Here is a 24,077-nt window from a genome sequence, read left to right as displayed (position 1 = left end):
ATGTTATTTGAAGTACTTTAGCTGAGTATAGGACTTTAGATTGGCAATTATTTTCCCTTAGTTCTTTCAGTATAAAGTTGCACTGTCTTCCTGCCTCTATTAGGTTAATGAGAAGTGTACTGTTAGTTTTGATATTACTATGTAGGTAACTTTTGTTGGTTTTAATATTTTCATTTTGTTTTTGGTGTTAGGATGTGTCCATGTGTAGATTTGTGTTTATCCTGCTTGGGATTCAGTATGTCATTTTTCATCTTAAGATTTACTTACATATTTCACCAATTTTAAATCATTCTCAGGTATATATATTTTTAATATTGTTTACATTTTTTCTTCCTTCCTGGAACTTTTAAGGTAGTTTGTTATCCTTATCTTTATATTTTCCATCTTACTATTCTCTGTGTTACATTCTGAGGAATAGCTTCAGTTCTGTCTTCTAATTTATTCCTTTTAGTTTCCTCCCTTTGTCCTTTTTTCTCTTCTTCCCTTTTCTCAATTTCTTCTCTGTTTCCTATATACTCCCTACTTTTTTTTAGAGCCTAATAGTGTATTATTCATAATTTATCCAGCCTGTTTGTGTGTGTATGGTTTAAATTTTATTTATTTTTGAAAGAGAGCATGAGCATGAGGTGGGGGGGGGGGGTTGCAGAGAGAGAGCATAAGAGAGAATCCTAAGTAGGCTCCATACTGTCAGTGTAGAGCCTGATGTGAGGCTCAATCTCATGATGTGAGATCATGACCTGAGCCGAAATCAAGAGTTGGACACTTAACTGCCTGAACCACCCGGGCATCGCCTGTTTGTGTGTTTTTAATCTCTCCCTCCTCTCTCTTTCTTTATTTTTTTAATTTCTTACCCTGTTTTCTCCCACCATGTAAATTTTGTGAATTGGTGATCAAAAATATTTTGTAAAAGAGTTTTTATTTGCTGACTGGTTCATTACAAATAGATATAGAGAAAAACAAAGCAAAAAAAAAAAAAAAAAAGCCCAACAAGGAAATTAGCCTAATTTTGATCCAGTATCTTTTATTAGTAAGTATGTAATTTCCAGGTTTTCCTCACATGCTGTATGAGAAGGAAATTAAGAGAAGTCGTCTTGGCTCCTAAATAAGCTCGTAAAATCTTGAGTTGATTCATGTTTGTTTTTGTTTTGATTTTTTTGTTTTGCTTTGTTATTCTCTCATTTTCTTCTTTCCCCTGGAACATTAGTTACGTTTGAAACATTAATTTCAGGAAATGGAGAGCTAATTATAGTAGCCTATTTTATTTTGATCTCATAGTTCTTTGTTACTCTATTGTGTGGAAAAAATAGAATACTTTTCCTGTTTTTCTCAGTTGTGTATGTTTTTATTTTGAAAGTTTGTAAAATGTGTTTATTATTTGATAGATCTTGTTCTTATAGGCAGATAATAAATTACTAGTGTTCTATTCCTAATTTTCCTATAGATGTATTACATTGTAGGCTGAATAACATAGAGATTAAGAGCATGGGCACTAGATCGAGGCTGTGTAGGATTTAAATCCCTGTCTCTGCTTCCTACTAGCTGAATTACTTAAACTCTCTATGCCTGTTTCCTTGTCTGTAAAATAGGGATAATAATAGTACTCATTTCATAGTGTTGTTGTGAGGATTATAGGAATTAATTTCTGTAAAGCACTTAAAAGAGAGTCTAGCATATAGGAAACATTCAGTTTTTATTAGCCATTTTGTTTTTCTAGTTCTGTGAAAAGTCACACAGGTATTGTTACAGATAGGAGTTGAATCTGGGTTTTCTTTTTTTTTTTTTTTAATTTTTTTTTTTCAACGTTTTTTATTTATTTTTGGGACAGAGAGAGACAGAGCATGAACAGGGGAGGGGCAGAGAGAGAGGGGGACACAGAATCGGAAACAGGCTCCAGGCTCCGAGCCATCAGCCCAGAGCCTGACGCGGGGCTCGAACTCACGGACCGCGAGATCGTGACCTGGCTGAAGTCGGACGCTTAACCGACTGCGCCACCCAGGCGCCCCTGAATCTGGGTTTTCTGATTCCAGTCTAGAGGAAGCAATGTTTTGCCTGTCAGTAGGTTATGCAGTCTTTTCTAATATAAAAATTTCCAAGCTAATAAATGAATGTAATAAAGTTAAAATAACTTATTTTAATCAGTAGTAAAACACATCTGAATACATATGTGCTGAGTACTGTGTTAGGTTTTGGGAATGCTAAGATAGACACAATTTCTATTCTAAAGAAGCTATAGACTAGTCCTGGAAAGAAGACAAGAAAACACTTAAAACATGTGATTTCCATAAGGTAGAAATGTAGAGAATCCAAGGGAATAGAGAGGCCATCCACCCCTTCTTTTGTGAGAGTAGAGCAAAGGGGTAACAGTCTTAGAAAATTCCATAGATGAGAGGTCACTAAAGAATTATGACTATTCACAGGGTAAGCTAATACATGAAAGAGAGTTTAAAATGCTGTATGTTGTTACTATGTAATTTTATTCTGAAATCTTCTATTGCTCCTTAAAGCATTTCAAGAAATTTACTGATATTTACCTTTAATTTGAGTTTATTAACGATTGACTTTTTTCTAGTTGCCTTTTTTTATATTTATTTTTCATTATAAAATAAACATGTGCTTTTTGCAAGCAAAGTTGAATAATGGGAAGCATATACTTAAGGTAAAAGTTCTGTATTCCCCTTTTTCTTCAACCTTCTCAATCTCCCAGAAAATAAACTAAACAACAAAATGTGTAATATGTATACATCTGCATAGATATATTCCTTTGAATAATAAATTCAGTCACTTTAGTTTGTTTTCAAGACATTTTAAAACATACTTCAAGGCTAGTTTTTTAATTTTATTTTTATCAAAACATTCTAAGCTGTAGCTAAAATGAATTATTTTTATGCATCCTATCATGCTTCATAGTTTCCTCACTTGTTTGTCTTTGCTTATGCCTAGAATGCCCTTCTCATTAAACCTCACCAGTTCATGTTCAAAGTTTTTCCAGTCTTTAAAAGTCTTTTCATATAATCTATTAAGCTTTTCTTCTTTCCCTACCTTCACCCCTCTTTTAGCTTTGAAAGTAATTTTGTGTTTCTAAATTGCCATTGCATTTTGTCACTTCACTTTCAATATGTAACACTTTGTACTGTGCATACAGTTATATGTTTGGCTTTGTGTGCCCTGGACTATACGGAAGATCCCTTAAGAGCAATATTATCTGTATTTGAGCTATGTAATACTTAAGTGCCTATTTATAAAGCCTGTTGTTAGGTACCTATTTGCTGAATAAATGTGTTTTATAAAATATATAATTACTCCTAGAAATACTGATTTTAAACTGTCTTGGGGATAAGTTGGGAGAAGCACAGCTATGAATTGAAACTAAAACTTCTTTTTTTGGTTTAGCTAAATATCCAAAATAAATTTTGAGTAAATCTTTCTGAGACTTTTTGTTTTTTTTGTTTTTTGGGGTTTTTTTTGGAAACAAAGGTTATGGTAACCTGATTTGACCTGTTTTTAAAATTAAAACTAAAATCTTTGAAGACTAAAGTTGTGAGAACAAGAATATAAATCAATGAATATCTCAAATATTTTAATATGATAGAATTTTAAGAGCAGTTCTTTGACTTTTTTGAAGGAAATTTGCCACTGTGACTATTTAACTGAATGTGATTTAACATATATATGTAATCACTAAAAACTGGTTTCCTTTCCTTTTCAGAGAATGCAGAGTCTATCGATCTTAAACAGTTTTTTGACCAACATTTTTCACATATATATTATGTGTTCTTTGAGAATTTTGTGACTATTGAAGCTAGTCTGAAACAGAAAGGTAAGATGTTAAAATTGGTCCTGGCTTATGTTGATGTTTCAAATAATTATCTTAAATATTCACTTAAAAATAGACTCTTGGACATTGGAATTTTAGTGTTTTTTCACTTCTTTTTGTAAAACATCTTTTAGACACCCTCTCACACTTTGGGTTAGTAGTACTATCTTCATTCCTTTGAAAAGGCTTAGAAGATTTGCTTTTCCCTGGTCGGATTGATTTACCTGTTTCCTTACCTTCTTTGCTTTGCTCTTAGGTGCATATGTAAATTGAGCAGTCATTCTCATACTTTCATTTTCAGAATTCTAAGTTCTCCACGATATATTATTTGTTTTAAGATATAAATATGTAGAATCTAAATTTAATTGTTGAAAAAGTAGAGAGAGATGCTATAGTATTGTTTATACATCAAACAGAATATCCTTTAAATATTTTATTAAAGAATCACTGAGAAAATAATGCTTGAAATATTTTAAGCTTTTTAAGTGGTGGTAATAGGACAAAATGATAATGTTTAACACATTTTTCTGTAAAAATATTTTAGGTCACAAATCTCAAAGGGAGGAATTGGATGCTATACTTTTTATTTTTGAGGTAAGTATCTGCGCATCAACTATTCCCCCCCCCCCCCCAATTAATTCCTGGAACTTACAAAGGAATATATTGAAACTATGAAGCATGTAACAGAAGACTGAATTTGCCACGCTTTCTAAAAACTGAATCATGTTTTTTTGACCTAAAAATATACCTGACTTAATTCTTAATTATTTTTTGAGTTACATATTTTTTTTTAGGTAGAAATAGAATTATGTTTTTATGCATTTGACACCACAAACTTGGTAGTACTATAAGATGATTGTTTTATAAATTATTTTTCTGTGTAACTTTGGGTTGGGTTGGGGCAAGCCTTTATTGTTAAAAATAGAAGGAATTAGTAATATTTGATGCTTTGCTAAAATTTATATTTTATTTTTGGCATCCTGATAAAAATTAGGGTTCCCTCACTTTTATTTATTTATTATTTTTTAAAATGTTTGTTTATTTTTGAGAGAGAGAAAGAGAGAGAGACAGAGCATTAGCAGGGAAGGGACAGAGAGAGGGGGAGACACAGAATCGGAAGCAGGCTCCAGGCTCCAAGCTGTCAGCACAGAGCCTGACCCAGGACTCGAACCCACAAACTGTAGATCATGACCTGAGCTGAAGTTGGACGCCTAACCAACCGAGCCACCTGGGTGCCCCTACGGTCCCCTCACTTTTAAAATAACTCCTTGCCTCTTCATTCTGTCTTTCAAGTCAAGCAGTGATAGGAGTATTCTGATCTTTATTGAAAATTCAGATATCTGGAGAAAGCCATGATTCAATCTTGTGACTAAAAGGACAGTAAAGAATTGGAAATCAGTATCTAAAATTTGAGCTATTTTGTCTGTTGGTAATAAAAGATAATTCACTGTTTTGTATTTTGGGTACTTGATATAGTTTAGAAGAATTTGAACAATCTGATATTTCTTAGCTGTTGATTTAGTTATTGATTTAGTCACAGCTAAAAAAAAAAGTTGGTTTTTTTTTTTTTTTGTTTTTTGTTTTTTAAGAGTTCCAGATGGGAGTAATTGGTGTTGGTACCTATTTTGCAGTTAATTTTCAGTAATCAGCGTTTAGGAATTTGCTTATGTTTATCTCCCCAGGTGTTTGCATGGGCTATTTACAAGGGGAATATTAAAACATAGATATTTTGAGAAAGAATAAAAGCATCAGCAGAAATCATTTAGATTATGTTCTCTAATCGATACGGAATTAAATGAGGAAATAAATAACAAGGAAATTTTGTAAATTCATAAATATGTGGAAATTAGTGAACACACCCCCAAATAATCAATGGCTCATAGTTATGACATACCACAACTTAGGGAATGTAGCTAACCAAGCATTCAGAGGGAAATTTATAGTTCTATAACTTAATATGATAGAAGGAAGAATGATGTCACATCAGTTACTTAAGTTTCCACTAAGAAACTGAAAAAAGAAGATCAAATTAAAACCCAAAGAAAGCATATAAAGAACATAGCTAAAATTATAGTAAAAATAGGGGTGCCTGGGTGGCTCAGTCGGTTAAGCATCCAACTTCGGCTTGAGTCATGATTTTGCAGTTTGTGAGTTCAAGCCCCGCCTCGGGCTCTGTGCTGATAGCCTGAAGCCTGCTTTGGATTCTTTGTCTCCCTCTCTTGCTGCCCCTCCCTTACTCATGCTCTTGTCTCACTCTCAAAAATAAATAAACATTAAAAAAAAAAGATTATAGCAAAAATAAGTGGAAGAAAGTTTTAAAAACTGGAGAATACCAATAGACCTAAAAGTCAGAACATTGAAAGATCAGGAAAACTAATAATATTTAGCCATACTGACTAAAAAGAGTGAAGAATTAAATTATTAAATTCAGGAATTAAAAAGGAATACTACCCATCTTATAGAAATTGTAAGGATTATAAGAGAGTACTGTGACCAACTGAATGCCAACAAATGTGATACATTTAAATGGACAAGTTCCTGTAAAGATAAAAGCAGTGAATTGATTCAGAAAGAAATAGAAAACTGGAAAGACTTACAAGTGAAAAAATGAATTCATATGTAAATAAATTCCCACCAAGAAAAGCCCAGACCCAGATGACTTTACTAGTGAATTTAAACCAGACATTTAAAGAAGTATATGAGTTCTTCACAGATTCTTTAATAAAAAAGAGGTGATATTTCATAATTCATTCTGTGAGGCCAGTGTTATGCAACCAAAACCAGACAAAAACATTACAAAGAAAGAAAATTATAATAATATAAATTTATTATATTTTATTATTAAAATATAATAAAATATTTTCATGAGTATTGGCACAAAAAATCCTCAAAAAAAGGTAAATGAGATCAAAATACATATAAAAAAGGATTATACAACATGACCAAATGGGGTTTATCTAAGTATTACAAAGTTTAACATCTGAAAATAAATCAACTAACATACAGTAATAATAGAATAAAAGACAAAAAAAATACATGTCATATCAATAAATACAGAAAAAGCATTTGGCAAGCTCCCAGTACTTTTTCATCATAAAACACTTAACAAAATGGGAATAAAAGGAAACTTTGTCCACTTGATATAGGACACCTACAAAAATACACAACTAAGACCCTACCTTATGCTAGGTACCGAGTACCTCTTTCTTAACATTAGTAAGAAAAGAGGGGTATCTACTCTTGCCATTTCTATTGAATATTGTACTTGGTTCTAGCCACGGCAATTAGGCAAGAGAAGGAAATAAAAGGCATCGGGATTGGGATGCCTGGGTGACTCCCTTGGTTAAATGTCCAACTCTTGATTTTGGCTCTGGTCACAATCTCATCATTCCTAAAATTGAGCCTAGTGTTGGGCTCTGTGCTGACAGCAGGGAGCCTGCTTGGGATTCTCTCTCTCTCTTTTTCTCTGCCCCTCCCCCATGCATGCACTCTTTCTGTCAAAATAAACAAACAAACATTTTAAAAAAGCATGAAGATTGAAAAGAAGTTTAAAAAAAAAAGTATCAGCAGAGAAAGCAAGTTAATAATTTCTGGAAAGGGGCGCCTGGGTGGCGCAGTCGGTTAAGTGTCCGACTTCAGCCAGGTCACGATCTCGCGGTCCGTGAGTTCGAGCCCCGCGTCAGGCTCTGGGCTGATGGCTCGGAGCCTGGAGCCTGTTTCTGATTCTGTGTCTCCCTCTCTCTCTGCCCCTCCCCCGTTCATGCTGTGTCTCTCTCTGTCCCAAAAATAAATAAACGTTGAAAAAAAAAATAATTTCTGGAAAATGTTCCTTCAGACATTCATGGTTGCCCCTGTTCAGGAAACTGAGATGGATTGATTAGTTGATAGAAGATCTTTTAGGGCATTCCTTCTATTAAAAAATAATGTTTATTTTCCTGTATGTAAATATATACTGATCAATGGTTTGTCTTTAATGAATGACTAAATTTTCTTAGAATATAAAGATGTTAGATATAGGGTTTCCATCTTTTGGAAAAAATATTTAACCTGTGTGCTTATGTTTTGCTCCTTGTAATGGGAATAATAATATCTGACCTCTACCTTTGGAGACTAATAATGATTTTTAAAAATTAAGAATTATAAATTAACTGATTTCCTCTATTTGGAATGAAAAGCACCATTATGTAGTGTTAAAAATATGATCTGGGATTCATAATCTGTTTTCTTCTGTTAAAACTACACATGGTTTCTTTCTTTCTTTCATCTTTGTATTAACCGCATAAAAATAAGACATGTTGGGGTGCCTGGGTGGCTCAGTTGGTTACGCACCTGACTTTGGCTGAGGTCATGATCTCATGGTCCGTGAGTTCGAGCCCTGTGTTGGGCTCTGTGCTGACAACTCAGAGCCTGGAACCTGCTTTGGATTCTGTGTCTGTCTCTCTCTCTGCCCCCATTCACGGTCTGTCTCTCAAAAATGAATAAACGTTAAAAAGATTAAAAAAAATAATAAAGACATGTTTATTTACATTTTCTAAGGGGTCAAATCTAAAGTATAATAGGGGCACCTGGATGGCTCAGTTGGTTAAGCATCTGATTTCAGCTCAGGTTATGATCTCATGGTTCCTGAGTTTGAGCCCTGCGTTGGGCTCTGTGTTGACAGCTTAGAGCCTGGAGCTTGCTTCAGATTCTGTGTCTCCCTCTCTCTCTGTCCCTCCCCCACTCATGTTCTCTCTCTCAAAAATAAATATTAAAAAATTTTTTTTAATATAAAGTATAATGGTCATAATTTAGGAATCCTTTTGAGTAGTTTATAAACTTTCTCAACTTAAATTTCATTTCTTTCCATACCAAAATAAATAGAATTATGTAATTGTTGGCCAGAGAAATATGAGGAGGGCAAAGGCAAAGAAGTTTGTGTATGTCATGTGGGACCAGCATTTATCTGTGAAGAACTTTATAATTTCTCATGATCCTCTTGTATGAGATGGACTAAAGAAGATCATATTAAATGGAAGATAGAAGTGTAAAACATGCATACTGTATTTTGGGCAGAATAGTACAAAAGTACACATTTTAGAATTAGGCATATTAAGATTGAAATTCCACTTTCTTTTTGATTTTTTACTTTTTAAAATTTATTTATTAAAATTTTTTTTTAACATTTATTTTTGAGAGAGAGAGAGACAGAGCACAAGCTGGGGAGTGGCAGAGAGAAAAGGAAACACAGAATCTGAAGCAGGCTGTGGGCTCTGAGCTGTCAGCATAGAGCCCAACGTGGGGCTTCAACTTACGAACCGTGAGGTCGTGACCTGAGCCGAAGTCCAATGTTTAACCAACTGAGCCATGCAGGCACCCCTGGAATTAATTCCACTTTCTAACTTAAACACATTACTTAGCCCATTTTCTCATTTTTCAAATGAGATTAATAAACTTTTTTTAGGATGGTTGTGAGGTTTGATGAGATATCATTATATAAAATGTCTACTGTTTGGCCACTATGAACATTTGGTTAGTGGGATTTCTAAATAATGATAGTAGTAAGAGCAGCAATAACAACAGACACACATACAAAACTCATTCAGCAAGCGGATGAGTACTGAGAGCATAGTTTAGCAGCATAGTAAGGCAAGCTGTTGAACTAGAATAATTCACACAGAAGAAATTTGTGAAGGGAATTAAAGGTAAAATTTTGAATTATATGTAAAAAGTGTTTATTCCCAATTGATAGAAGCCTGTGTTGGCTTAAATGTAGGGATCCTGAATTTTTAAGTATTGTTATTATACCTATAGCCATCATAACATATAATACTTTTGGGTTCACATGAATCAACTCAGTACAAATACTTTTTACAGTATAAATACTGATTTGATTTTTATGAAATCAAATATTTCTCCTACTTTTATAAAAATAGGAAGAACTACACAGAGATAAAATGTCACTAATATTAATATCTGAAAGAATTTAAAACTTATCAGTAATAGCCATAATAGAGAAATTCTAAGAATAGTAAATGATCATTTTGAAAAATGTTTTAGTATTTAATCAATAAGGAGAAATATGTTTACTTTCTACGTCATTGTAAAGATAAATTTCATTAATGTCTTGTTCCAAGTCTTAGCATAGCTTGTTGGGTTTTTTTTGGTGTTTTCAAATATTGATGACCAGTGCTGAAATAGTGCAAGTACTGTCAGATCAGTTCAAATACTGTTTTGTGTTTATGATGCTATCTTTTACATAAGAAACTCTTAAAAGCTTATTATAAGCTCTTTGTTTAATTTTTCACATTGCACAGAATGTGGACTCATTACTTGCTTTTCATTCTTTTCTTTGTTTTATTCATACTGATTTTTAGAAAATTTTACAACTTCTTCCAGAAAGAATTCATCAGCGATGGCAGTTTCATAGTATTGGTAAGTAATTTAAATATGTATTTGACATTTGACATAAATGATAATGCTCTTTAATGGGCTGGTCATTATTTCAAATGAATTTATGGTTTATTTTTTAGTAAAAACAATATAAAGAATACTGGACTTTACTTACTGGAAGTATAAGATAAAAATATAGATGAAAGATTACCAGTCAAAAGGCATATTAAATTTCTTCCTTTACTTTAGCAGTGGTGATAAAACTATAAAACCAAAAAAATAAAAGTGGGCTCAGCCTCAAAATAAACATCTCAGAATCAGAAACGGAAGAGAAATGTAAAGTGCCAAATAGAGTGTGTGTATGTGTGTGTGCGCACACACATACACACACGCACAACACATCTTCTTTATCCATTCATGAATCAGTGGACATTTTGGCTCCTTCCACAATTTGGCTATTGTGCTATTGGCTATTGGCTATAGTGCTGCTATCTCCACTATTATAGTGCTGCTATAAACATAGGGGTGCATGTGCTCCTTTGAATCAGCATTTTTGTATCCTTTGGATAAATACCTAGTAGTGCAATTGCTGGGTTGTAGGTAGCTCTATTTTAATTTTTTGAGGAACCTCCATACTGTTCTCCAGAGTGGCTGCACCAGTTTACATTCCCACCAACAATGCAAAAGGGGAACCCTTTGTCCACATCCTGACCAAGTATTGTAATATTTGTGTAATTTGTAGTCTCTTACTGACCAGTCTAGCTAGGCATTTGTCATCAGTGTTGACCATTTCAAAGAACTAACTCTGGTATTGTTTGATTTTCTCTGTTCTTTTTCTGCTATTTCATTGGTTTTCATTTTAGCTTTTTATATTTTTTAACTGTTTTGCTTGCTTTGGGTTTAATTTGTCTGTTTGTATTTTCTTATGATGGAAGTCTAGGATATTAATTTGATATATTTTTTCTTTTTTGATACAGATATTTAAGGCAATAAATTTCCCTCTAAGCTTTGTTTTAGCTTATCCTGTAAGTTTTAATATTGTGCTTGTGTTTTCATTTAGTTGAAATACATACATACATATATATATATATGTATATTTAGAGAGAGAGAGAGCATGCGAACAGGGTAGTGAGTAGGGCAGAAGGAGAGAGTAAGAGAATCTTAAGTAGGCTCCACACTCAGCGCAGAACCCAATGCAGTTCCCACAACCCTGGGATCTTGACCTGAGCTGATATCAAGAGTTGGACACTCAACCAACTGAGCCACCCCAGGTGCCTCAGAAGTTTTTAAAAACATTTTTTTTAATGTTTATTTTTGAGAAAGACAGACAGACTGAGTGGGAGACAGGCAGAGAGAAAAGGAAGCATAGAATTTGAAGTAGGCTGCAGGCTCTGACCTGTCAGCACAGAGCCTGATGCAAGGCTTGAACTCAGGAACCGTGAGATCATGACCAGAGCTAAAGTCAGATATTTAACCGACTGAGCCACCCAGATGCCCCAGAAATACTTTTTAATGTCCCTCTTGGTTTCTTTGACCTGTAGTTAAAGAGTGGTTTTTTGTTTTGTTTTTTAATTTTCAAGTATTTGATGTTACCACAGATTTCTTTCTGTTGTGATTTCTAACTTAATTCGTTTTTGGTCAGAAAATACACTTTATGTGATTTTAGTCTTTTTAAGGTTTTGAGACATCTCGTGGCTCAGAATATAGTCTCTCTTAGATGATATTCTGGTGTGCTTGAGAATGTGTATTCTGTAGTCACTTAAAAGATTAATGTATGGCAATGATATGATTTGTAAAGAACAAGGAAGTTCTTGAATAAATGGAATCTTACGCAGTATCTATGAATGATAGGCTTGATAGTATAAAAAGAAAAATTCTCATTCAGAATTCCTGTAGGGACTTTTTACTATAGCGTAACAGATTTCTCCTAAATTTATATGGGAAATCACAGGCAAAGTATATGGAAGAGTAAAAGGAAGGTAGAAGGAAGATGGTGCTGTTGTATATTTCCATACCCAATAATGCTATAATAATTAAGATAGTGTCACCGTGTAGGGATGGACAAGTGGATAATGGAAAATAACATGGAAACCAACTGAAGACCTAGCCTTATACATAGAAATTTGAATTATGATTGAGATAGCATTTCATTTCATTATAAACCCTAAAAGAGTTAGTACCACAACTGGCTCTCCATTTGAGTAAAAAAATCTGTTATTGCCATACAGAAATAAGTTTATGATGGATTTCAGGTCTTAACTGTTAAAAGTAACACTTTAAAACTTTTTAAAGTGACTGTTGGTTTATCTTTATTACTTTAAGGTAGGGAAGTATTAAGAAAAGCATTGGTGAATTGACTATATTGAAATTTAAAACTTTTCTACATCGGAAGATACTTTCTCTCCCAATCAAAAAAAAAACATGGCTGAATTGTTTGGAAGTATATATTTCCAATTCAAAGAAGTGACATAGAATTAGTAGGCAGTGTGTATAAGGAACTCTCATAGTAAACAAAATAACATAATTGAAAAATGAACAAATGATATCATAAGCAATTTGCAGGAACTTGAATGATGAAAAGATGCTTGGTGTCACTAAGAAACATCAAATGAAAACATTATGAAGATATGTTTTAGAGCTTCCACCAGTATTTTGTGTTGCCAAGAATGTGTTACCAAGAATGTGTTACCATAGCATTCTCATACACTACTAGAAGTACTGCTAACTTTTTCAAATACTTTAGAGAGAATTTTCTGTTATTGAGTGAAGTTGCAAGTGAGTAATTTCATTCCTGGTAATATATCCTGGGAAAATTCACATGTCTACAGGAAGTCATGAACAAGAACCTTTATTATAGTATTCCTGAGAATTGCAAAAAATTTGAAAACAAACCAAATGTCCTAACATAAGTAAGATTATTGGAACATAATGGAATAGTAAATATATAGCCGTTAAAGTGAATTAATTAGAGCTATATAGATTAGTGTAGATGAATTTCAGAAGCTAATGTTGGATGTGAAAAATAACTTATAGGAAGGCTTATTTTGTATGATATATATAAATGTATGTTTTTTCAAAAACTATTAAACTTCAAACTTAACCAGATTTGATTAGTTTTCCACTTATGTTCTTTTTCTGTTCCATAATCCAATCCATGATGCCACACTGCATTTAGCATATATAGATTTTTTTTTTTTAGGGGAGTTGATTAAAGACTGGGATTTACATAGTATTGCTTTAAGAAAATGAATTTGCGGGGCGCCTGGGTGGCGCAGTCGGTTAAGCGTCCGAGTTCACCCAGGTCACGATCTCGCAGTCCGTGAGTTCGAGCCCCGCGTCAGGCTCTGGGCTGATGGCTTGGAGCCTGGAGCCTGTTTCCGATTCTGTGCCTCCCTCTCTCTCTGCCCCTCCCCCGTTCATGCTCTGTCTCTCTCTGTCCCAAAAATAAATAAATGTTGAAAAAAAAAAAATTAAAAAAAAAAAAAAGAAAATGAATTTGCTTGAACATAAGAGAATTGCAGATAAAACAGTTAAAAAAATTGTTTTTAGTTTATTTTTGAGAGAGAGAGAGAGAGAGAGAGAGAGAGAGAGAGCAAGCAGGGGAGGAGCAGAAAGAGAGGGAGACACAGAATCCAAAGCAGGCTCTAGACTCTGAGCTGTCAGCACAGAGCCTGATGAGGGGCTTGAACCTATGAACTGGGAAATCATGACCTGAGCTGAAGTCAGAGGCTTAACCAACTGAGCCACCCAGGTGCCCCCAGTAAAAGTTTTATTTGAAATATTAAAGCTTATTTTTGTATGACAACTGAAACTTAACCAAATAAAATCTAGGCTTGATCTTTGTGTCTGTGTGTTTTGTATATGTATAATCTTGAGGTTATTAGAAAGAATAAAAAATACAGTATTGGAAAAAATAGCTGTGGAAAAAATTCTTGTTATTGGTATAAGTTTTAAACATATAAACTAACTCTAAATATTTTATTGATTTATAAATAAATACTCATAATATGAAAATATTTTTGGAAATAACTAATACCAAAATCTAGATAAAGACTGGGACAGTTTTTTTCTGGGGAAGGAAGGAAGGAAGGAGAATGATTTGAAATGGTTTCAAAGGAGGCTTCAATGATACTTGTTAGATAAAACCTCATAGATTATGTAAATAAATGAAAATTCAAAATTATAAGAAACACAGGACTGTGTTAGATATGTTCAGACCAAATGGTTGGTCTCTGGATGGTTATTAATGTAATTTTAGTATTTTATTATAGAATTGAAATATTGTATAAGTTAAAAGAAACAAAGATGGATTTGAATATTCTGAAAAAGAAAATTAGTACAATGAAAATGTTAGGGAATATTAGAGTTACAGAAGTTTATGTGGTTAAATGAAAATTTTCTGCAGTGGTTTTTATTTGTATTAGTGATGGAGGAAGTACTTAATTATATTCTTAGTGTTAAATAAGAGATGTACAGAGATTGTTGTATTAAGTGCAGTCTTGTGTTTAGTGTTTGTTTTGATAGAATAAATCATGTCTAATTGCAATAGATGATGTGTTGTAAAGGTGACTTTTTAAATTCCTTTCTGGTCCCAAGATTATGGCCAGAGGGATATCAGGGTCACCAAGAATAACTTGGAGGTTGCCAAGGACTTGTTTTAAAGTGTTTTCAAGTCTGACCGAGAACTCTGACATTTGGAAACAAGTAAGAAAATATGAATGTTTAAAATCATCTTTTCTTTTCAGGATTGATTTTAAAGAAACTACTCCACACAGGAAACTCCTTGAAGGTATGGTTGTCTTTCTTTTCTATGACTTTTTAAAAACTGAGTAAAGCATATAGTCTCTTGTTCTACTTTTCCTACATCAACTTTTTTCCTAAAGAATTTTGAATTGTTTACTTAATTGAAGTTAATTGACTTAAAATATAGCAACATACTGAGCAACATACTCAGTGTGTGTGAAATACGTACTAGGTTGATTAGGCTATTGAAAAACTATTGTTGGGGTGCCTAGGAGGCTCAGTTGGTTAAGTGTCTGACTCCTGGTTTCAGTTCAGGTCATGATCTCATGATTCTTGGTTTGAGCCCCTCATTGGACTCTGTGCTGATGTTGGGGAGCCTGCTTAAAATTCTCTCTCCCTTTTTCTCTGCCCCTCCCTTTTTCTCTGCCTCTCCCTTTTTCTCTGCCTCTCCCTTGTTGTCTCTCTCTCAAAATAAATAAACTTAAAACAAAGAAAAAAACTATTGTTTGCCAATGCATTGAGTGATTCACTAGAAATACTTTATTCTCTGATCCCAGAAGATAAAAACTATTTAGTCATTCAATAAATTATTCTTTATATTACCATAACTATGCTTAGATGTAGAGAGAAATAAAGGATCTATATTAAAAAGTTGGTTTTATTTCTTTTTCATTATCTCATTGTGCTGTTATAAGAGAAGCTACCTTGTCTAAAAGCTTCTCATTGTAGATTAAATGAAAGTTTCATATTGTAGGTAGGTTTGGTGTCAAGGCTTGGAATAACAGCATGAAGGATTAAGTCTTCCTAATTGTTATCTTGTTATCTCCCTAAACTGTGAGGTTGGCAGCTGTTGAACAGCTTTGACAGTGGCCATTTACCAAGCTGTAGTAGGCCAATTTCCAAAGCTACCAGTGAGGTTAGGTTAGTGAAGAACTTGATGTTTTCCTTGTCAGAGTTTGAATGTTTTTCTATCTTTTTCTGTTCTCTTCATGGGAGAGAATTTATGCATTGATTCAAATATTTGTTGTCTTCTGTAGATGAGTTATTGTTCTAGGTGCTTAGAATAGAGTAATAGGTCACAATTTCTGTTTTGCAGGTTAGCAGCAAATAATAAGTACATGACATAATTTCAGAGAGTGGTAAGCCTTTTAAGGACAAGAACATTAATTTAGCAGTGCACCAGGATCCCCATTACGATTCTTCATTTTACCAAACTCATTATAGCAAGGAACAGTTATTGCCCTCTTTCTTCTTGTATTAGACCATCAGAAATGATTTTCTGATTTTTTACAAATGGAAATTATAGAATAAAGATTACCTGATGGCTTTCAGTAGTAAGAGGCCAAGTTTATTCTGTAGTTGTTCAAATCTGTGAATTTAATTTTACAAGTAATGAGAGCTCAATAAATGACATGGATGTAATAGCTCTTCCTCCTTCCCTCCCTCCTTCCTTCTTCCTTTTCTTTTTCCTTTCCCTCTTTCTTTCCTTCCTCTGTTTTGCAAAGTAACATTCTCTAATCATCTAAAGAATTTTGGCCTTAAAAGTAAGAAAATATTTCCATTGTAAGTAAAAATACTATTTTTATTTTATTTTAGATCAGGCGGGAAGGTGTTCGTCTTTTTTTATTATGGTTACAAGCTCTTCAGAATAACTGTAGCAAAGAACAACTTTGGATGTTTTCTTGCTTAATTCCCGGATTTTCAGCACTACAATCTGAACATGGACCTCGAACTTTAGATAATCTCATTAATCCTCCACTCAACCTTCAAGAAAGTAAGATTCATGAGATCTTATTCATTAGTATTTAAAATTTTCTGTGTAGTTAATATAGGTTTAAAATGTCTGTACATTTATTAACTGGGTAATTCAAGGCCATGTTGTAAAATGTAGGTTTTATTATTTTTTAGGTATGATGAGGCCAACAGATCAGATGATTGTCGTTAAAAAAAATATATAGTTACAGTTCCCAAGAGGAGAGGGCATGCCACACCAGGGAGGGTGGCCACATGGGGAAGTACCAGGGTCAGTCAGGGGTAGGGTATCATAGGCAAGAGCCTATATGATTTCTGTAGGTAGAATGTGTGAGGCAGTGTGAGCAGTTCTGCGGCTCATTTGGATAATTTTAGCAGGCTCAGGTGCAAACGGGCTTTCCCTCATTGTCACTCAGGTACCTGGGTGATTAGGTGAGGGGAATAGTGGCCTTGAGTGTGAGGGCCAAATAGAAGTGGGGAGTAGAGGTGTGTACTCTGGACTGGATGGTTTGCACCTGGAAGGAATGTTCTCCAGCCCATGTTTATGATCTCTAGGAATTAGCTAGCCAGCCCTGGGAGGGCCATTCTTCTCTCCCTGGCCAACAAGTCTTCTGGCATCAAAGCATCAGAAACACCTAGTTAATATAAGCCATTTTTTACATTTATCTTTCATCTCTAATTCTCATATGTCCTCTTGTATCCTTGAGTTAATTTGGATGTACTTTGAAGTACAAGAGTATTTTATTTTGTGCCAAGAGGACTATAAAAAAACCTACTTTTGTGAACTTAATTACTGGGCTAATATTTACTGAGAAACAGGTTTAGGAATCTGCCTGTACTAAACTAGGTGCTGCTTAGGAAATATTTAAGAGAATTCAGCTAGTTGTTGGTTTTCTTGAATTTGCGGTTGTTACAATGAATGTTTTTGAATATTTGAAAATTTTTGAAAATGTACATATTTCTTATTTTATACATGGACTTTTGTAATCAAGGAACTAAGATGTTATCTTTTCTTTTTGAGAGGGAAATAGCATTTCCTTTTTTGAATAAAGCGTTACCTTAAAGGGTAATCGTGGTCATTACTAGAGTACTCTGTCCTTTAATTGATGAATAAGCTCATTATTTTTGCTGTTACTCATCATACTATGGAATTTTGGAATGGACACACTTAATGTGAATTTTAAAATATCATGAGAAGTTTTTTTTCAAGCAAGATTTACTCTTAAGCCCTTCATATCTGTCTGTCCATCCTTGTCACATTATCTCAGTCAAGGGCTTATGAAACAGCTGTTATTAAACTTCATGGTTGTTGTGATGGATCGTCCGGATGATCTCAGATTTTTTTCAAGCTTCAGTCATTAGAAAATTTTCAAGCAGTATTTGTTGCATATGTGTTTTACAGTTAATGTTTTTTGGACCACATTATTTCATTGTTAATTTTGTTTTGTAATTATACTGAACATTTCTTTTGTCTTTGGATAGCTCAAGTCACTATAGAGGAAATCACTCCTCTTGTCCCCCCACAATCAGGAGACAAAGGACAAGAAGATCTCACAAGCTATTTTCTTGAAGCACTTTTAAAATATATAGTAATTCAGGTATGTTTTATCTTCTTAAATATCACCCTTCTTACCATCATTTTTCCCTCTCTTACCATTGTTCTGTTAGAGTAGATATTTGCTTATTGTCCTGAAGAAGGACAAATTTTTGCTTTTGAAAATGTATGTTAGTATGCCTTTCCTGGAAAAAAAAAATCATTGGAGGGATTATTAATCCCTTAGGGAGCTAGAGAGAGAAATTTTTAAGTAGACTGTTTCATGTATAAACCTTCTTATGCGGTCCAGTTTCTAATCCTTTCCTTTATAATCAGCAGCTGTGGTCTTTAAAAAAAACTAATAACTGGTTTAGGGATCAATCTGCCAAGAAGCCAGTAGGGAGGTAGGCTGAGAATGGGGTGTGGGTACAGGAATGTAATTTATACTTCAACCTGTTTGTATGGTATATTTCTAAGTGAATGTATTTTGTAAGGTAACCTCTTCATCTCTGCATAGGAAATGTGCATGTTCTGATCAGTGGAAACACTCAGCATATATACATTTCTTGTAACTGTTCCAAACATAAAAATTCCCCATGCCTTAGAAACTAACATTATAAAGTTAATTTGGACCCTGAATGAGATTACCAAGATTTAAATCTGATTCCACATCTTACTGATAATATGACCTTTGTTAAATTAACCTCTGTGGCTTAAAATAGACATAAAAATAATACATATCCTACTTTGGTGTTTGAGGGTTAAATAATTAGTGCAAAGTACTAGAATAAAAAAGTACATGATACAAGTAAGTGTTCTGTGAATAGTAGTTGTTACTGTCATTATTATTACCAGTTTTTCTTTTTTAAAAAACAACTTTTACACTCCATATAGGTTTTTAAATGTTTTGCTGGTTTATTGAGATATAATTGGCATACAGTAAACTGCAATATTGAAATATACAATTTGATGAATTTTATTATATGTGTACAACATGCAGCCATCACCACAATCAATATAATGACCATATCACCCCTAAAAGTTCTCAGATGCCTTCGTAATATATCCTTTTCCACTCCTAACTGCTTCCTAATCCCAGGCAACTATTGATCTTTGTCACTATAGTTTGCATTTTCCATATTTTTATGTAAATGGAATCCTGTAGTACATACTTTTTTTTGGTCTGGCTTCTTTTTTCCATCATAAATATTTTGAAAATCATCCATATTGTTGTATATTTATAGTTTGGTTCTTTTTATTGCTGACTAGCTTTTCATTGTATGGATATACCACACTTTGTTATTCAGGTGATAATGAGTTTCCAGTTTTTGCTATTGCAAATAAAACTGCTGTGAATATTGATAAACAAGTCCTTGTGTATATGTAGAATTTCTTTTTTTGTGGGTAAATACTGTTAGTCAAACAGCTAGGTTGTAGAGTAGGTATATACTGATTTTTTAAGGCGCTACCAAGTGTTTTCCGAATGGTTGTGCCTTTTACATTCCACTAGCAATCTATGAAACTTAAAAGTTGCATCACATCCTCATCAACAGTTGGTATGGTCACTATGTAATTTTAGCTATTCTAAAGTGAATGTATAGTGGTATCTCACTGAAGCCTACTCTGGGCTTTTACCATCCCCCTACTTAGATATCTTCCTCCCCCTACTGAAATTCTCACACCCTGTGTTTTACTGCTCTTTCCCCTTCTATCCTCACCTCCTTACTTCATGGACACTGTCCTCACCTCCTCGTGCTCAAAGTCCCCACTGGGCAATTGCCTCTACTATATCCCCTCCATGGAGGCCCTACTTCTTATGCAAGCTCTGATTACCTGCACTTGACTGCCACTGCTTTTACTCCTTCTCTACTCTCACATATACCTATTTTGTATGACTTTTAAGGCTGAATTATTCAGGATGGGGCAATGGGGAAAAGAACATTCATATCTTTGTCATTATTAGAGCCGAATTTGAGTCAACTTTGAAAATTTTCCAGAGCATACTTTAACTTCTCTAAGATTTTTGAAATATAACTTAGATAATGCATTTTCATGGCATTAAACCCTCATTTTAAGATTTTTCCTTTATATATATTTAGCGTGTATATCTTTAGAGTGTAATAGATTAGTGTATTGCTTAAGTAACCTTTTACAAGCTTGTTTATAATAACTAATAACTGTTTGTTTCATGGAATGATTCTCATTATATTTTTTATTATTAGGTAAAAAGTTTAGAATGGAAGAACAAAGAAAACCAAGAAAGGGGATTTTCATTTTTGTTTTCACATTTTAAGAAATATTACTTGCCTTATATTTTCCCAAACATCTGCAAGGAGAATAGTTTATATCATCCTGTACTTGGTAAGTAGTCTTTGGAATTTTCTAAAAGATCACATGTAAGAATAAAATATACTTCATTGTAAAGCTGGCATTTGTTACCTGAAGAAGACTGATAACTTTAGTATTTTTATTGATTCCTTAGAAATATACCTTGATTCATATAGAAAGTGGAATTCTTTTAATAGGAAAGTTTCACTGAGAGTGAAGAGATTTTTTTAAAAAACATATTCTTTGGGTCTCACCAATTGGAAAAGTTAACCTACCAGCAATATTTGTGATTATAAATTAAACTTAATTCTAATATTTGGTATGATCTTTAAACTACATTATAAATTTTTTAAGGCCCCCCCAAGGTTTTGATTTAGTATGTCTTATTTAAATTATGTATGAATAATTACAGTGTCATATGTTTTGATGATATATTATCCAGTATTTAGTGGCTGTGCCAAAATGGCTGTGTGTGCCTTGAAACTAGAACCTTCTTGACAAATGTTGGGCTAGAAGCAGACCTTCCATATATAGGAGGCACTGGCAATCTGTATGTGGAAATGTTCTTTTTGAAAAAAGATTTTCCTATTTTAAGCTTTGCCAAGTTTAGGCAACTCATAGGTTTAGGCATAACCATTAGAGCTAGTAGAAAGGAATTAAATTAGAGTAGCAGATCTTTGCCACTGAGAACAATATTTACTTTAAAAATATTTTTGCTGTAAAAATCAAGGAAAAATTCTCATACTTTGTATTTCTTCAAAATTTGTGTCTCAGTCTTAGGTTAATTGAAGTGAGTTCTCATTAATTTCAAATGGCTCTGGAAGGTTCTCTACTTAGGCAAGATTCATTGAGCTTTTCAGTGATAAAATTGCAAAAACACGTTTCCATATATCAGCCATATATGGTTCACTCTTGTAGATTCCATGCTGATATCTAGCAAATTATTTTAAAATGTCATTTTTGTACCAAATCTGCTTCTAAAACAAGAGTATCATGACAAGTGTTTTCTCAAATGTTTAAAAATGCATATTTATCTAAGCATAATTCTTATTTTGGTCTTTGTTTTCCTTTTATTTTTCATAGATATCCCACAGGTGAGACCAAAGCCACATTATGTTATGATAAAGAAGGATGCTGAAACCAATGAAGCAATCTATTGTACAAAGGAGCCTTTCATTAAGGCTCGGGTTATTGTCATTCGTTGGCTGGTTTCTTTCTGGCTTGAGCCAAAGCCACATACAGGACCTCATATTCCTGGGATGGAAGGTGAAGTCTTGCCAAAGAATATTCAGGTAATACACCACATAAGGCAAACTTGTTAAAGTTAAAAATGGCTTAAGAGATATGACTGTGGATTTAAATTGCCTTATGTGTAGAACACTTTTAAAGCAAATGATAGTATTTTCTTTGTATAAATGTATTTTATGAATCCAAATTTTAACAATTATTATAGAATTGATAGTTTTTTTTAATAAAAAATAAAACTTGGAAGACATAGAAGATCATTCTAGTCATATATGAGTCTCAGCTTTTAATTTGTTTCTGTATTTTATATTAGTTGTGCAGTATTAAAAATATTCTGAATTGTACATACAGATTCTTGCAGTTGGAAGCAATCTGTAATCAAATGGTTGTAGAACCATCATAATTCTTTGTAGATTTCCAAAGCATTCACAGAATGCTGACTTAAAATCTTATCTCCCAGGGTACTGGGCTGGCCCAGTCCATGGAGCTTGTGACTCTTGATCTTGGGGTTGTGAGTTCAAGCCCCGTGTTGGGTGTAGAGATTATTTAAATATAAAGTCTTGGGCGCCTGGGTGGCTCAGTCATTTAAGCACCCAACTTTGGCTCAGGGCATGATCTCACGGTTTGTGAGTTCAAACCCACATCAGGCTATCTGCTGTCAGCGCAGGAGCCCACTTTGGATCCTCTGCCCCCATATCTCCGTGTCACTCCCCACTTGCACGTTCTGTCTCTCTCAAGAATAAATAAACATTAAAAAAAATCTTTTTTTAAAAATTTTTTAACATATATTTTTGAGAGAGAGAGAGAGCATGAGCAGGGGAGGGACAGAGAGAGAGGGAGACAGAGAATCTGAAGCAGGCTCCAGGCTCTGAGCTGTCAGCACAGAGCCCGATGCAGAGCTCAAACCCACAAACTATGAGATCATGACCTGAGCCGAAATCAGATGCTTAACCGACTGAGCCATCCAAGGAGCTCCCCCAAAAATAAAATCTTAAAAAAATAACGCCTTGCCCTCATCTCATTTCCCCTTTTTTAACAAGGGCACTGAGTCTAGAAATGTGATATAAAATTGTACGGCTATACAATGGAGGGACTAATCTATAAACTTCTAGTATTTCTTAATTAAATAGTTGGTCTTTTTCATACTTCATTATCACTTTCTCCTTTTTCCTCAGTGTGTGTTTTTCCTGAACTTATCTATATTACGGTATTTATTTTATAATTTTTATTTTCCTTTTCTCAGATTTTCTTCATTTAGTTTAAAATATCTTATACCGTGTGTGTTTTTGTATGACTTCTTAAATCTTTCACAAATTAAGTAGAGGTATAAAGTGGGTGTTTAATTGACTAGCACTCAGAATATTTCAATTATATTCCCCCTTAGCCTTTATTTATCTGCAGTCGACTATGGGTATGTTTTCCCTAAAACTTTGTTTCAATGTCTCTACACAGAATTATTAAATATAGAAACTCTCAAGCAGAACTATTTTCCATGATCTCAGAACTTAATGCACTAAAATCATGGAGGTTTTGATTAGGAAGGCATATTTGAGATTATTTACTTAAACCCTCTTGTTTTATAGACGACAAAACTGAGACTAAAAATTGAGTAACTTAATGGAAACGAATTTGCCATACCATGATATAGTGCTACTACTATCATAACATGGTAGTAATTTCCTTATCACCAACCTTACTTTATCGCTAGTCTTAGGCTTCATCTTTAGTCATGGTGAAAAATCTTTTAAGTTAATAGAAAGAATATAGAATGTTCTCTTGAGTTTGTTTGTTTCTTTCCTTCCTTCCTGCCTGCCTACCAGCCAGTCAGCCTTCCATCCTTTGTTCCTCCCTCCCCATTTCCCTTCCTTCCTTTCGATTTTATTTTTAAGTAATCTCTACACCCAGCATGGGGCTCAAACTTAGAACCCCAAGATCAAGAGTCACATATTCTACCAATAGCCAGCCAGGCACCTCACTCTTGAGTTTTTTTTTTTATATTTTCTTTAGGCGTCATTTCTACTTCTGTCATAATTTTTTTTTTTGCCATTCCTTTGTTTTTTTTGTAACTTGTTTGTACTGTAAACATTCTAAAAGCAAATTATAGGTGGATAGATGATTAGTGAGTATCACTATATTACTTATGTGATGAATTATTTGGATTGCCACTTAATTATTTAGAATGGATTCTAAATGAAATCTATGCCTGGGGTGCCTGGGTGGTTCAGTCCATTGAGTGTCCATCAGATTCTTGATTTTGGCTCAGGTCATGATCCCAAGGTTGTGGGATCAAGC

At 33.8% G+C, this 24,077-nt stretch overlaps 1 protein-coding gene across 10 annotated transcripts in view; it reads left to right on the top strand.

Annotated features, from left to right (window-relative positions):
- The window catches only part of RALGAPA1 (Ral GTPase activating protein catalytic subunit alpha 1), a 273,838-nt gene that overhangs the window by 43,691 nt on the left and 206,070 nt on the right, over nucleotides 1-24,077 (top strand). For all 10 annotated transcript variants that reach the window (XR_007152890.1, XM_047862177.1, XM_047862172.1 and 7 more), the window contains exons 2-9: nucleotides 3,707-3,817; nucleotides 4,359-4,408; nucleotides 10,168-10,225; nucleotides 14,929-14,972; nucleotides 16,523-16,700; nucleotides 18,161-18,276; nucleotides 20,435-20,573; nucleotides 21,624-21,832. Coding sequence is in view for 9 of the 10 variants with exons in the window: in XM_047862177.1 (XP_047718133.1) it covers nucleotides 3,707-3,817; nucleotides 4,359-4,408; nucleotides 10,168-10,225; nucleotides 14,929-14,972; nucleotides 16,523-16,700; nucleotides 18,161-18,276; nucleotides 20,435-20,573; nucleotides 21,624-21,832 (905 nt within the window). In the remaining variant the exon portion in view is untranslated. The remainder of the gene's footprint in view (nucleotides 1-3,706; nucleotides 3,818-4,358; nucleotides 4,409-10,167; nucleotides 10,226-14,928; nucleotides 14,973-16,522; nucleotides 16,701-18,160; nucleotides 18,277-20,434; nucleotides 20,574-21,623; nucleotides 21,833-24,077) is intronic.

This window comes from Prionailurus viverrinus, chromosome B3 (genome assembly GCF_022837055.1).
Source record: "Prionailurus viverrinus isolate Anna chromosome B3, UM_Priviv_1.0, whole genome shotgun sequence".
In the NCBI taxonomy this organism is placed as follows: domain Eukaryota; kingdom Metazoa; phylum Chordata; class Mammalia; order Carnivora; family Felidae; genus Prionailurus; species Prionailurus viverrinus.
The sequence above is the reverse complement of the archived record's forward strand: the minus strand, read 5'-3'. Positions and strand labels throughout refer to the sequence as shown.